Genomic DNA, 14,011 nt, shown 5'->3' on the forward strand with positions numbered 1-14,011 from the left:
ATCGCTTCCTCCTCATTCTATCTCCCAAATCAAAGTCACAAAGCATTCTGTTTATCTGCCAACCACATCTAACTGCATGGTAAAGCCAAGTTAGTTTATCCTCTTCAATACTGCCTCACATGGCTCCACACGCATAGAAAGAATTTCCTTTCTCATGAGCTGCTGAAGGAACATTTTCTGCTCAAAGTATTACCTTGCTCGGGTGAGATCCAGAGGCTTAGTCACAGCTTGTCGTACTTGACATCCATTAAAATAGAGTGAATCTCCATGGGCATAGGGTGCCAGCTGTCCACATCCATTCCCTATCACTCCCCCCTGAATGGTTTCCCAGTTTATTTCAGTGACTCTTTCAGATTCAAAATTATCTTTAATATAACTGGGTAGATCATGGCTAAAAACAGAGCAGTCATCACCTAAAAATGAAACAGCAAAGTTATAAAACACAAAGAAATGAAAATAATTGAGAAAATTCAGTTACAATCCATTGTAGTTACATTCAAGTTAATGGCTCAATACACAGGGTGACTACAGGCTGAATATGTTTCAGCAAATCCATTAATAGTGTGCACATTGCTGCACAGCATTCATTTTTATGAAACTGAAGCTGCCAATCTGTTATTTTTTACAGCAGTACAACTTCAAGGATTGCAATAGAGCTTCCCCCGTTTTTCATTGGTGCCAACATAAGAAACCTCAAATTGATGCTTGAGGGGAAATGTCTTTAAAACTGGGAAGGAATCTGACCTCGTAAAGTTATGAGACTGCCCTGGAAGGCTCTAAACACTTTGGCTCCACTCCCGTAAAGCAGTGTAATGAGGACACTCAGGTGCCATTAGACACGTGCTTATCTGATTGAGGCTTTAGAGCAGAACACCCTTTTGTGATTGTGTGCAGAGCTGAATCTCCCACAGGTGCCATCAATTTCTGGATCCCATGTACACTTCCCCTGGGAGTGACTGCACCCTTGGAAGGAGTAGAAGGCTGAAAGTCATATCTGGGTAAGCAGGTAGCCACCTCCTGGCTTCAATGAAGATTGAATGGGCTTTAAATACAGTGCCAGACAGCAGAGACTACTGATTCAATCCAGGAAGAATAAATGGAGGCAAGAGCTGTTACCTGCAGCCCTGTCAAATTATGAATTTAAAGGCTGTTACTTGCACTCCCATGATGAATTAAAACAGGATATATCACTCTATCTTTTTGTTTAACTTTGGACTACATTAGACTGCAGCAGTTGTATAAGAAAGAAAATGAAGAAAAGAAACCTTGATATCCTTCATCACAAATGCAAATAGCTCCAGTTGTGCAATATCCTCGACCACTGCAGAGCTTAGGGCATGCTTCCCCAATGTACACGTGGTCAATCGCCCAGCTTTGTTTCTCTAGTTCTTCTCCTTTCTGAATCCACCTGAACTGAGTTGCACTGCAAATATCAAAACCCAAATATGATATTATGATATCTAAAAGTTAAACACATTTATACAGAGAACTTCAAATTTGCCAGCAGAAGATGAAATGAAAAAAAAAAAAAATGCATGAGAGAAAGAGCCAGCCTGAATGGGTTGCAACCGTATTATTGGCAGTGGCCACTTCTATTTAAATAAGCTTTCTTAAAAACATTAGTTTTACATCAGACCTAAATCCAGCAATAAAGAGCACTTTAAATCCAGCAGTTGTTCCAAAGCTAACAGTGCCAGCGAGACAGCTGACATTTTATAGGCCCACAGTGAGCCGACCTTTTGGTAGCCTACCTGGAAGAGACATGATCAGGCAGCTGGATAGTTATTCTTTTCCACATGGAGCTGTTGACGGAGTTATAGATGGTAGCTTCATGGAATTGAAATGGGGAGCAGCCAATGCTATTAGATGAGGAAGGAAGACAGTGTGTCTGTACGAGCTGCCATGAATCTGTTCTATAAGAAACAAAAAAAATTATGTTATTAGAACTACGGACAGAATAATGAAAGGATAACAGGGAATCTCCAAAGATCACAACACCACCAGTCTCACTAAACAAATCCAAAGGATTGTCAGCAATAGTTTTTGTACACTTTGTAGCCACAGACAAGAGCTGAGAGGATGAAAGCCTGGTGCACCCATGGAAGACTTTCCATGCTCTGTATTCACTTACAAGCATTTAAGTACAGAATGTGCCATCAATTTTACAAATTATAATGCACGATTATGCTACAGCACAGTGTTATTACAGAAATAATGTTACTGTTTGTCAGTTAAAGACCAAATCAGAATTAAATAACCTCCACCTGTTTACAGTTTGGTCCTAAATATAAACTCCTGTACAAGACTAAAACAACAGTATCCCATGAATGTGGTTTTCTGTGAACACATTTTTAACAGTAACATGTACATGACTGTAACTGCAAGCTCAGTCAGCATCTGGGATAAATTATAAAGAGAATTTATGGGAGTTATGTGCAGAAATCCCAGTGCTTGCAAACAGAATTTGTTCAGATCCTGTTACAAGATGAATATCAAAACAAATGCTTTAATAAATAAAAGCCCTTGAAGTTTTTAATTGCACACTATTTTTCAAGTCCATATATTCTGCTCTCATTTACCTTGCATCCTTAGTATACTCCAGCATCACAGAGTGGAGGTCCCCACAAGATGATGCCTCACAGCCAACCACGATCTATAGCACAAATAAAATTGGCAGCTGTAACAAGTCAGGCAGACACTTAATGTGGCACATGATGAAGTGTTGCTCTGTTTTTTATTTTTTACAGGTTGCATAAAAGAGATTGCAAACGTAGACCTTGGGAAAAAACCATTGAAAGCGGATGGATAACAAAAGACACAGTACTTCAGGTACTGCTCAACTGCACCACATTGTTATTTTCAAACAGAATCCTAACACTGATATCCCAAATTTCAAATTAGCTATCTAAACAAACATTGTTTCTGACACACAGAGAGGTGGGCACGCCTCAGCTTTTGAGAAAGTGAAATACCTAACCTTGTATTAATCGTCCATGAAATTTTTAAATCATCAAATCATTGACGAGTAATCAAGTCAGTCCAATTCAGAACAGAATTATCCTGCATGTACAAACAAGTAACCATATTTGTGCCTCGTTAGAATAGAAAGATTACAGCATCCCTTATGTAGTACTGAAGAGGTAACACAAAGCTAAATTTTAAGTATTTCAAAACCAAAGGGCAGCCATGCATTAGAGCTGCATTCTTAGTTTAGAAATAAAATCCTTGCTCTGTCTGGGGAAGAGAAAGGAGGAGAGAATCTGGAGAAAAAAACACTTTACTCGGTAATGCAAAAAATTCAATGCTGATGGGTTATCTTAATTTTGCCCTCAAAATAGAGGAAAAAGATGATATGCTGGCTAAAATAAGCAGCAGCTCAGAGGGGTCTTGGCATGCAGTAGAATCTAGCATGTCAGACTCCACTTTTATATAATTTCTTTAAAGACAGCATACTGTGTGTAAGTGGTCACAGCAATGCTTTCATGGAGTCAATATAAAATAGGCAACAGTGTGAAAAAATATTGATTGAAAATAGGAAATCCTGGAGCTGTCTTGTAAAAAAAAAAAAAAGCAAGAAAAAAACATAACAAGAAAATAGATAACTATTTTTATGACTTGGCATTCATGTTATTTCTCGGCTCATTTAAGAGATGGTGACTGGGGAAGGACCTAGAACATTTCCAGGCAACAACTACATAAGTATTTTCTTATTGCCACTGTCTGTATTCAGAATTCTACCTTAACAAAGTAAAATATCCAGAAATGTTACTCTGATTATTTAGAACACTGTCCATCACACAAATAAGCAGAGGTGTTCTACTCTGAGCACTTCTGCATTTTTAGTAAACCACCTTGTTTCCAATCCAATTCTGTGTTGCCTTTTTTCTTTATTCACCAGCTGGAGGGAATGGTATATTCTGCATGTCTTATATTCTCATCTTAGAAAATAACTCTCACTGTATTGATGATCCAGTGATGTGGGAAGAAAGGGATTAGACTGCCAGTCCCTGCCAGTAACCCCCAAAGGACACAGGCAATCAGAATTATCTGTCATTTAGCATTCATGCAACTTTTCAGGTACTCTAATAATTAAAGTCATACTTTATGCATCCAATTGTGCTTCATAGCTGGAAGAAGGAGAATTTCTGGAGAGAAATTAGATGGTTTTTCATTGCATACTTTACACTGTAGAGAGAGAACATTTCTTACTTTAAACTGCATCATGTATCCTGGTTGTATAATGAGCTCCCTGGAGGACAGGATGTTGTGTGTTTTGTCCTTTTTCTTATTTGGCCAGTAGAGATGGAATGAAGGATTTCCACAGAACCCTGCAGTCCTAACTGCATTAGGGTAAAAACTCCAGTTTTCTTCATGAGAGGTGCCTTCTGTTAACATGAGTTAAATGCAATTACTGAGTTGTCTTGGTAAATATCAAGGCTTAGTAATGAATCCACAGAATCACTAGATATAAACACTAAATCTCTGCTCACTGTTGTGACATGCAGTAAGTAAGCTACTAGGAGAAACAGTAAAAACATCAGCTCCAGACAGCTAATTTGAATTTTAAAATAATAGCATTTCAAAAAATATGATCAAATAAAATTTCCCTGTTCAAAAATTTACATGAATTGAGGTGGACTGAAAAAAACACCTTTCTTACAGGTGTATCCATACATTTACACAAACACCCCTGAATTCATGTGCATATGTGTATTTACACATCAGGATATAAACAGTCGTTGTCTACAACCTGAAAAATTCACTTAGCTCAAAAAGGAGAAAAAGGATGTTTGCAAGTTCACAGGGCTTTTCTCAAATAAAATCACAGCAGACAACAGAATAGCCGTCACAGCCTTTCTTACCATCATCAAACGTATCCACCAGCTGACTGGGGTTGATCTCTGCTCCACCAATCAGAATGTTATCCAGAGCCCACTGCGCCCGATCAGGGCCTGAAACCACAATCCCGTTGCTGATGGTGAAAGGCTGCCACCACCGCAAGCGGGTTGTGTTGGTCAGAGCATGTTCAGGGAGAAGGATGTAGTCATGCCTGACTGAGATGTATTTTTGGTAATCCATCTCGTGAAGCAAAGTCCAAGTTATTCCTAGAACGAAAAGATGAAGATTTAGTAATAAAAACAAGTGTAAGATAGAATCTTCTAAAAGATTGGAGGGCTATAATAGGAAATCAGGAATAACAGTTACGGTCTTCTAATAAACAAATGTTAACTTTTAAGGGTAGCTGGTGACTGTTATTCATTACAAGAATAATCTTGTAATTGTATAAAAGCATCAATTAGCTGGAAGCCATTAATTAATAAAATCAAGCAGGAGGATTATGGAAAACTTCTCCCAAGCAATAGATGGAAATTTTAGACAAGAAAATTACCTTTTCAATGAATAACACTCTTACTGATTTGTATCCTTCTGATAACTTCTCAGATATTTATGGTGTTTGAACACCGAACAAGGCTGTAGTTTAGATGAAACTTAGATGTACTTGCCTCCATCAATGGAATAATCCAGCAGCACTCCCTCCTTTCTGCAAGTTGGTCTGTGGCATGTTGTCATGTTGTTTTCACTCCCAATTCTTCCCCAGTACTGTAGAAATCTAAGAGTAAATGTAAAGACTTACATCTAGTAGCATACTTCACAGATCTAGAAATTTGCTTTCTGTTAACAGATATGCTGAAAAAGTTTGAAATACAAAAACTTTTACGCATGTAACATCAATGTAGAAGTAGAAAAAGGGTTTCAAAAAACATTGTTTTATAATTCCCACTGGAACTCATGGAATTCAACAGACAAACACAAAGTCCTCCTTATGGGAAGGACTAACCTCCTGCAATGGTACATGCTGAGGACTGATTAGCCAAGAGCAGCTTGTAGCTGCTGAAGAATTCCCTGAGCTACAAATGGTATTGCCTGCTGCTCTGTGAGTGTTTAAGAGAGTTTAAGAGAGTTCCCCATGACATAATATGACATACTTTGCACCCCTCAGGTCCAGATCTTGTGTGACAGCCTGCCTCACAGTTTGACCTCCAAAATACAGAGTTGTGTCTTCTGCTAGAATCCCACACTCAGTACAAGTATTTCCTCCTTCCAAGGACATCCATAAATCTGGCTTAATTTCTTCATTGTCAAAGCGTTCTTTTAGGAAAGTCTGTAACAAAGATATTTAACATAAAGGAAAAGTAGTTATGATCTTAAGCCTTTCTGATGAACAGAGCTGGAACTGAGATTCAAAACATATTTGAAAGGCTCATGAAGATTGTGAAGATTTTTTTTTCTCCCAAGTGAATGAGCAGAAGTGAACTGAATTGACTAAACATGCAAATATTTTAGGGCTAGATTTTAACATACTGGGGACCCAATCCAGCACACCGGAATTTGCATGTAGAAAGGAATAGGTCTATTTCATAACTGTGGTCATTTAAAACTATACAGCACCACTCCAGTCTGTAGCCAGTATATGTGTAGATATTGCTGTTCTACATTTTCTCCCCAGCAAAAGTTGTACTGCAATGAAACGTCAAGACTCTTGTATTTTTTGCTTCAGTAAGCTCTTTCGTGATAAAGACGATCCTTCTACAGGACTTGATCAATAATATTCATGGGCAATTGTGATTTTTATCTAATGATAATCTATGGATTAACAACGAATGAGCTTTATTAAGCAGTGTTATGTAAAAACGAACAAAACAGTTCTTGGATACTGCAGTAACAGTTTCATTAAAAAAAGTGATAAAAGAGATGGAAACGGACTTGATTATCTTCATGCTGATAGGAACCAGAGTTCAATTTCCACTGTGATCAACCTCCTTCTCTCAGTCAAACACATATCTAAATTCACTCTCTAAAATATGCAGTAAAATTACCTTCAGTGTTTGGGTCAGATAGCAGTTCGGACCCGAATATCCAGGATCACAGATGCATTGCTCTTTCAGGCAGTCTCCATGTCCTCTGCAATTTTCCAGACAACCGGGGCCCAGATAGAAATTATCAATGGCCCACTGCATATCTGAGTATTTCTGGTAGAACCGAAACCTCACAGGACTGTATGTACAGAAACAAAGAAAAGCAGACATTTGTGAAAGAACTTTGCTCAAACAAACACAGGTAGTTGAAGTGCTTATGACTTATGACTGTACTATTCTCCAAGCTTCCAAAAGTAATATCTGGCAGTCTCTGTTGAAATGATATACCCGTGCTTTCTCCTTCTCAAGTGTACTATGATATCTAGACATGATGGAAGCAGGAAAAGTCTATTTCGGCTCCCCGAATTTCATTTTTGGTTATACTTTCTTTGCAGATTACTCAAAGATACAAGAGATTTTAATTTTTGCAGAAAAAAGCAACCCAAATAGTTTGCATATGTGTGGACTACTGCAGACAATAGGGGAACGCTTCCACTCAGTAGGGCCATAAATTTACTCTCTAATTGAATGCAGCTGATTGAACACAGCAGAACATGCTACACTGAAGTAGGTTTCAGAAAAGCAAGGATGACTGTTCCATTTGTTCAGAACAAGAGTCATGATCAATCTTGACAGGAAACAAAACTAGGCAGTAAATGTTTCTATTCTGTACTTTCCTTGGAAGAAAATGAATAGGTACATGTGTCCCCAGTTGTGTTTTTCAGGAGGTGAAAATCCAAGAATCTCAGATAAAATGAGTTGCTAACTCATACTTACTTGCCCATGAGGTTTTCAGGTAGTGAGTAAGTTACTCTTTTCCACCCTTTTGTAGGAAAGAAGACAGATGGCTGTGAAACACTCCCAGAACATTTTGGATCAGCAGGTAAACACTGAGGTACCAAATAACTCCAGCTAACACCAAAGTCAGTGGAGTATTGCACATGGACCTGATTTTGTGCAAGTTTTTCTGAGGTTTTACATCCAACAGAAATCTAATAAAGAAGAGAGCATAAGTAAATTAGAATTAACTGTGGTAGTGAGTAGAGTTTATAAAATATTTGAACCTGAAAAAAGGCCGCAGAATTTTGCTTGAAATTATGGCAGTAACAGTTCTTGTATGCTATTGTCACCTGCAGATCTCATCCCAATATTCACAAGATTGAGAACAGTCATCAAATTCAGAGTTTTTGTTGTTTTCTTTTTTCTAGCTAGTTCATCTGTATGGATATCCAGGTTTTGTCACTTCTGCTCCATAGCCCCGTACCTCATAATTGATATTCTCCTCTCCCATAAAGTCTAAGATTTGAGTATTTCAGAGAAGGCCACCCAGGTCAGTTATGTCCAGTAGACCTTCTTTTTAAGACAGATGTGCAAAAGGATCTTACAATTTTCATGTATTGCTGGATTATTTTCTCTCTGTAGGTAAAGGGATGTATGAAGGGTGGTTTAGTTGCAGTTTTGATGTGAATGCATGCCCACATAGGAGAGGTGTGGCCATTTTTGAACTGTTTTCACTTCACCAAGCAGCTAAAATAAAACAGGCACCTTATACATGTTTAATAATCTTATTACATGATGTCCATACAACTTCTGTGCTGGAAGAGAACAGTGTGCCACCTATGAGAAAAGTTTGCAGTATTAAAGCTGGCGAACAAGTAGCAGGTGAGACAAATGAAAACAGCTAATTAACACTTTCCCCTGCAGGGAATGGCTCATGAATAGGTATAGACATCCTCTCAGTTCTTGAAAAATCTACTTAGATTTGGAGGAAAATGATTTTTAGAATATTTATGTAGAAAACTGTGATTTTACCTTGAACTGCATAATCCAGCCTTCTGTTGGAGTCAGGTCATGGGTAACTGCATAAACCTCTCTGCCATCATGGCTCCCACAGATCATAACACCATCAGGAGAATCACAAAACCTCTCAATTGAGCAATCATCATGGAATAACCAGTGTTCATTCACTTGAAAATAACCGAGAACATCAGTAAGTGACAAAATGGGTTAAGAAACCAATCAGGAATTAGAATTAAATAGTAATGATATGTTATTTTTTAGCCTACATGCAAATTATTTAGTACTTCTGAGAATGTCAATGTCTCTCCCAGTTGTATACATTTATTACATTCGTTGCTCTTACAACTCTCTTACATAAGCATCATGACATTATTTTTTAATGCTCATGATGTACAGGTCTGAGATTACTGAAAACATGAACTTCTGTTGCACTGCATGTTACTGAAGAACTGTCTGATGTTTGTTGACTACAAAATGCCTGCATAAAGACCACTCAGCATTGTTAGTTGCTAAGCTTTCTGAAGTACTTCCTCTTCCAGAAATGTATCTGGAAAATGTAACCTAACCTTCCTAAAGGTTATTTAAGCCAGTTAGCAAATAGGAAACAAATAGGTTAAAAAAGCTACCTAGAATAACCTGGTTTCTTTCCATCCTTTTTTTTCTTTTTCTCTCTTTGAAGACAAATTCATCATCTAAGTAAATTCACTCATTAGAAAAAGGAAAAGTTACATTACATATTTTTGTTTTGCATTTTGTGAACAATAATAACAACAAAGCTAAAAAAAAAAAAAAAGAAGAAGCAAAGATGCTCATAGCGATAGGATTGTCTATGACATCTGTCATAGGGGACAAAGATTCAGAGGTGCAGCAAGAACTAGAAATCTCTGTACTGACTGCTTGCTCTTTAATTCAGATCCATGTAAAACTTTTACCTGTGGTTTTATCTTCCATGAACATATCGAAGGCGATCCTCCCGGTGGGCCCTGCATCGGCAGGGGAGCGCTCGTGCTGCGGCAGAGGAGCGCTGCTGAAGGTGTCCAGCATCACAGTTCTCTGGTCAGCTGAGCCAGAGATCAACACGTTGTCGATAGCCCAGTCGTTCTGGTCCAGACCATCATGTTTAGGCTGCCACCAGCGGAAGCGCGTCCCAATAGTTTTAGCATCGTAGGGGAGGAGGATGTTCACAAAACTGAAATACAGTGTGGAAATTAATTGTAGGAAACCCACAGGGGAAGGCCACTTCTCAATGCTCTGTATTGGGTACTTTGACTGGGTCCACCCCTGTTGTCTCTTAGAGCATGTGGAAACTGGGAAAATTGAGAAGGTTAGGTAATCTAGCATATCTTCTCCCATGAGAGACTGCCAAAATAAAGAACCCTCATAAATCCCAATGTCATCCCTTGCACAGAGGCTCACAGTAAGATGAAGAGGGTCAGCAGCTAGTCTATGGCATGAGTTGTTCAAATTTGCTTTAAGGAACAAAATGCAATGGTCTATGAACATAAGATCCCAGGGAAATGCTAAGAAGGGAAGTGCTGAATAATAATTACTATTTTCAGCCTGAAGCCATTCAGTGAAATTTTCTTATTTCCATTACAATAGTAGTCAATGGCACACTTAAATCACTTGTCCAATTAAAATGCTAATGATTTGTTTGTGTATTCAAATTAAGCGTCAAGCCATATGTCCTTCCCAGCCCCATCTTTTAAACTAATAAACGAGGAAAGGGTTCACCTATATCTGTGAATGCTTTGAAACTCACAAATGTCTGAAAAGAGTGAGTGCAGTGTAGACATCTTAATGGGTATCTGTAGAAATTCAGTTTCTCCTCCTTACACCATTTTCTAACAAGTTCAAATAGCCAGTCAGCAAGGAGCATGATTGTAAGTGAAAGTAACTTGCAGAACAGGATCATTGCAGCTATCTTCCTACACTTATGGCTTTGCACCTGAACTAATGCTGATGCTCAAGCACATGCTTTAAAGCCATTCAGAAATTTCTGCAGCACTGGACAGACTCTGTGTCTTGAAGATTTGATATCCAAACCAAAGCAGTAATAAAAGAAATAAGTTGTTACAAAACATTCAAGACCATCTGACCTAGTGTAGGATATTATATACGCAGAAGAAAGCATTTACAAACCCAGGCTTGCTGAATTGGTCATAGAAAATTTCCATCAAGAGGCTCCAGGTAATTCCACCATTCACAGAATACTCCAGCAGCACTCCTTGGTTACGATTGTTAGGAGTTATCAGACATCCATACATGAAATAAAACTGGATGAATTCTGCACTGGTGAGATTCAGATCCACTGTAACTAACATACGGCTACAGCCCTTGAAAACAATGGAAAGTTATATTGGCTGGTGCTACCTGGTAAAACTTAGAAAAAGTGTTAGATTATGCAGTTGCTGTTAGTAAAATTACATATTGTAACATCTTCCAGAATGGTACAACTTCTACAAATTATAACAACAGTAAAGCTACAACAGAACAGTAAACGACTTTCTCTGAGAACAGTTTCAGGTACGTTCCATCTTAAAAATACCCAGCCATGTTGCTCCCTGCACTTACAGCTTTATAATATTAAACCTCACAAATGGTATTCACCTCTGTGCTGAATACAAGAGTTACAAAAATCCACATCTCCAATGTAGAACATGAGGTTCTCCACAGAGTTGATGAGCTGCTGATTGTGTCTAATGGTTCAGTTGATGCAAATCATCAAACAGCACAGCAATTTTAATATATGTGCTTTCCAATAATGCCTTGTATATTTCACACACTTCGCTTACTGTTAATTAGTGGTGCCTACTTAGTCCTACTGGAAGGAATTGGAAATGCAATAATTCCATTAGTTTACTCCAAAAAACTTAGTTTCTTGGAGCATTAGTTAGTACCTAGTTATAAATGGGCATGAAAGAGCACAAGTTTTATGTTTCTTAAGTTTCATCTAGTCATTTTTATAGCCCTGAGGCTATCTAAAGCAAACTGCAATTCAACAGCAGTCCAGGTTATGCAGCTATGTATGCAGCTAAAGCACAAGTAATTATACTCCAAGTTCACACTGAAAATAAATTAAAAAAAAAAAAAGAAATATCTGAAGGATGAGTTGACACATAGATGTATTTTCATGGAAAAAGTGCATGGTAGATGCACATAAATATCTTGCTATTCATTTACCTCTGTGGGCTGATTAGAAGCAGCACCTAACTGCAGTCTCTGTGGAAAATGTAAGTGCTACAGGGAGGCCATTATCAGTGGGTGGGTCTGAAAGTCAACAAACTTTGTGCTTTGTTGTATAGGCCCTGCCACAGCTACTTTCAGGAGGCCTCCACGCCATTTCTCATATTCCTGGCTGCAGAAAAACTGGAAAATGCCCAGATCATGCTATCTGATTTGTTGGAGTTGGGCTGGCACTGGTCTGTAGAATCTATCTGACTTTGCACTTCCGCTGGCAAGAGGGTATAATTTTTTTAATATGTTTTATGTTTACTGTGTTAATATTTTATAACACACTGCTCTTTATTTAACTTTTTAGATCTAAAGCAGCAAGTCTGTGCTGAATACCAACCCCGCTAAAGTGAAGAGCCATCCCGGAGGCCACTGCTCCACAGACTGTGCTCAGCTTGCCTCCATTCACTGTCAGCCAGTTCTGGTTGGATGGTGAGCGATTGAAGTTATCTTTCAGTTGTGTTGGAAGGGGAGTCTCTGGCTCATCGCAGTACAGCCCTCCCCAGTGCTCATCACAGCTGTGGAGGAAAACAAACGCAAAATTCAGCTGGCAAAGGTGATGCACAGAGGTCTGATCCACGTTGTGTTATCCCACATCAAGGTGCAATGTTATTCCACACAGACTGCGTCATTCACTAGCTCACAACTTGCATATAGGGGTTTCAGACATCTGCCACTTTTTGAAGTCGTTAGTATGAACAAAAATGATTTTAGGAAGGATAGAACTATGCAGATGTTTTTCCCACTCTATTTTATAATGGCAAGTACTCCAACACAATGTTACCAGTGAAATAGATTTTACTTTGATAGACAAAACTAAAAGGATGTGCCAAGCATAGGAATGTCCAACTAATGTTAAATTTACATGAATTTCTGTAAAATCCTAATGGATAGATAATTTCCTGTTGCTCCCTTATACAGTCCTCATTTTTTTTTCCTCTTCAAAATACCTTGTAATGTCTTGAAATATGGATAAAAGCACAGAAATGTGCTTTGCTACTATGTGTAGATCATGCCTTGGTACTTCAGTACTGCTGGGATAGAGGCCAAACAATAATATGCCTATTCTGCAGTGGAATATATTTCTAGTACACATAGTCACAGTAAAATTCTCCCATTCTCCCATTTCTGTTACCATTTGTGACTGGAAAAGCAATACATCCATCTGGAAGATATTTCTCTGTTGCCAAACAAAAAAATCTGGGGAGGTCTGGTTGTTGTTTGGTACTTTTGCAAGGCTTTATGTATCAGCCTTTAGGCTGATAGTTTGAGGATCAAACCAGTCTGCTGCCATGGGCAAACTCACTTATGAAGCCAATTCATCAGGCCACCAAGCCAACACTAGTTCTAAGGCAAAAATCGGCCTTGTGAAGAGCTGGCATATATTCTTCTACTTAGCACATGTTCCATTACCAGCCCTGGAGCTCCAGCAAGGATGAGCATCCAGCAGCAGGATGAGGGCAAAGGGACAACCCCCTTGGGAATCAGGGATTACTTCTGGGGAGCTTTGGAACTGTATCTCCCCAGCAGGGTGTGTGGCCTCAAGCAGGCCCTCCTCCCTCCTTTGTGAGAGGGGAGTCAAGCTTCAGTGTACAGTGCAGCCAATAGCAGAGGCAGTGTGTGAGGAAAGGACCAGCAGCATTGCTCGTGGTGTGCTTACAGGCAGAGATCTGCCAGAACTAACCACAGCACTTACCCAGACTCCTGAAATTTCTGTTCCCAAGTGGTTGCAATGCCCTGCTCAGTTTTAACTAAGACCACTTAAAAATTGTTTGACACAATTTTTAACCTTTTCTGTGATTTTGTTATAATTACAGAGGAGTGAAATGCTGCAGTGCTGTGTAGGACAGGGAAAAAAGTACACTTACACACAGTTGTCTTGTGTGCACTTCCCATGGCCACTGCACATGTCTATACAACCATCTCCAATGTAGACATTGTCAATTGCCCATGTCTGCTGCTTATCAAAAGGAGCAGGCTGGTGCCAGCGGAATCGAGTCGCTTGAGACCTTTGGGAAAGAACGGAAAACAGAAGGGTAATATTTCTAGGCAAGCCAGCC

At 38.9% G+C, this 14,011-nt stretch overlaps 1 protein-coding gene across 2 annotated transcripts in view; it reads right to left on the reverse strand.

Moving 5' to 3' along the window:
• Positions 1 to 14,011, reverse strand: part of RELN (reelin) — a 268,188-nt gene that overhangs the window by 10,584 nt on the left and 243,593 nt on the right. For both annotated transcript variants that reach the window (XM_048942412.1, XM_048942422.1), the window contains exons 47-61: positions 13,820 to 13,960; positions 12,292 to 12,469; positions 10,860 to 11,053; positions 9,650 to 9,906; positions 8,730 to 8,884; positions 7,695 to 7,909; positions 6,879 to 7,056; positions 5,988 to 6,163; positions 5,505 to 5,611; positions 4,863 to 5,105; positions 4,210 to 4,385; positions 2,580 to 2,653; positions 1,752 to 1,913; positions 1,266 to 1,423; positions 194 to 413 (exon numbers count right to left, since the gene is read on the reverse strand). In XM_048942412.1, coding sequence (XP_048798369.1) covers positions 194 to 413; positions 1,266 to 1,423; positions 1,752 to 1,913; positions 2,580 to 2,653; positions 4,210 to 4,385; positions 4,863 to 5,105; positions 5,505 to 5,611; positions 5,988 to 6,163; positions 6,879 to 7,056; positions 7,695 to 7,909; positions 8,730 to 8,884; positions 9,650 to 9,906; positions 10,860 to 11,053; positions 12,292 to 12,469; positions 13,820 to 13,960 — 2,634 coding nt within the window. The remainder of the gene's footprint in view (positions 1 to 193; positions 414 to 1,265; positions 1,424 to 1,751; positions 1,914 to 2,579; positions 2,654 to 4,209; positions 4,386 to 4,862; positions 5,106 to 5,504; positions 5,612 to 5,987; positions 6,164 to 6,878; positions 7,057 to 7,694; positions 7,910 to 8,729; positions 8,885 to 9,649; positions 9,907 to 10,859; positions 11,054 to 12,291; positions 12,470 to 13,819; positions 13,961 to 14,011) is intronic.

The sequence above is a fragment of the Lagopus muta genome, chromosome 1, assembly GCF_023343835.1.
Source record: "Lagopus muta isolate bLagMut1 chromosome 1, bLagMut1 primary, whole genome shotgun sequence".
Classification (NCBI taxonomy): Eukaryota; Metazoa; Chordata; class Aves; order Galliformes; family Phasianidae; genus Lagopus; species Lagopus muta.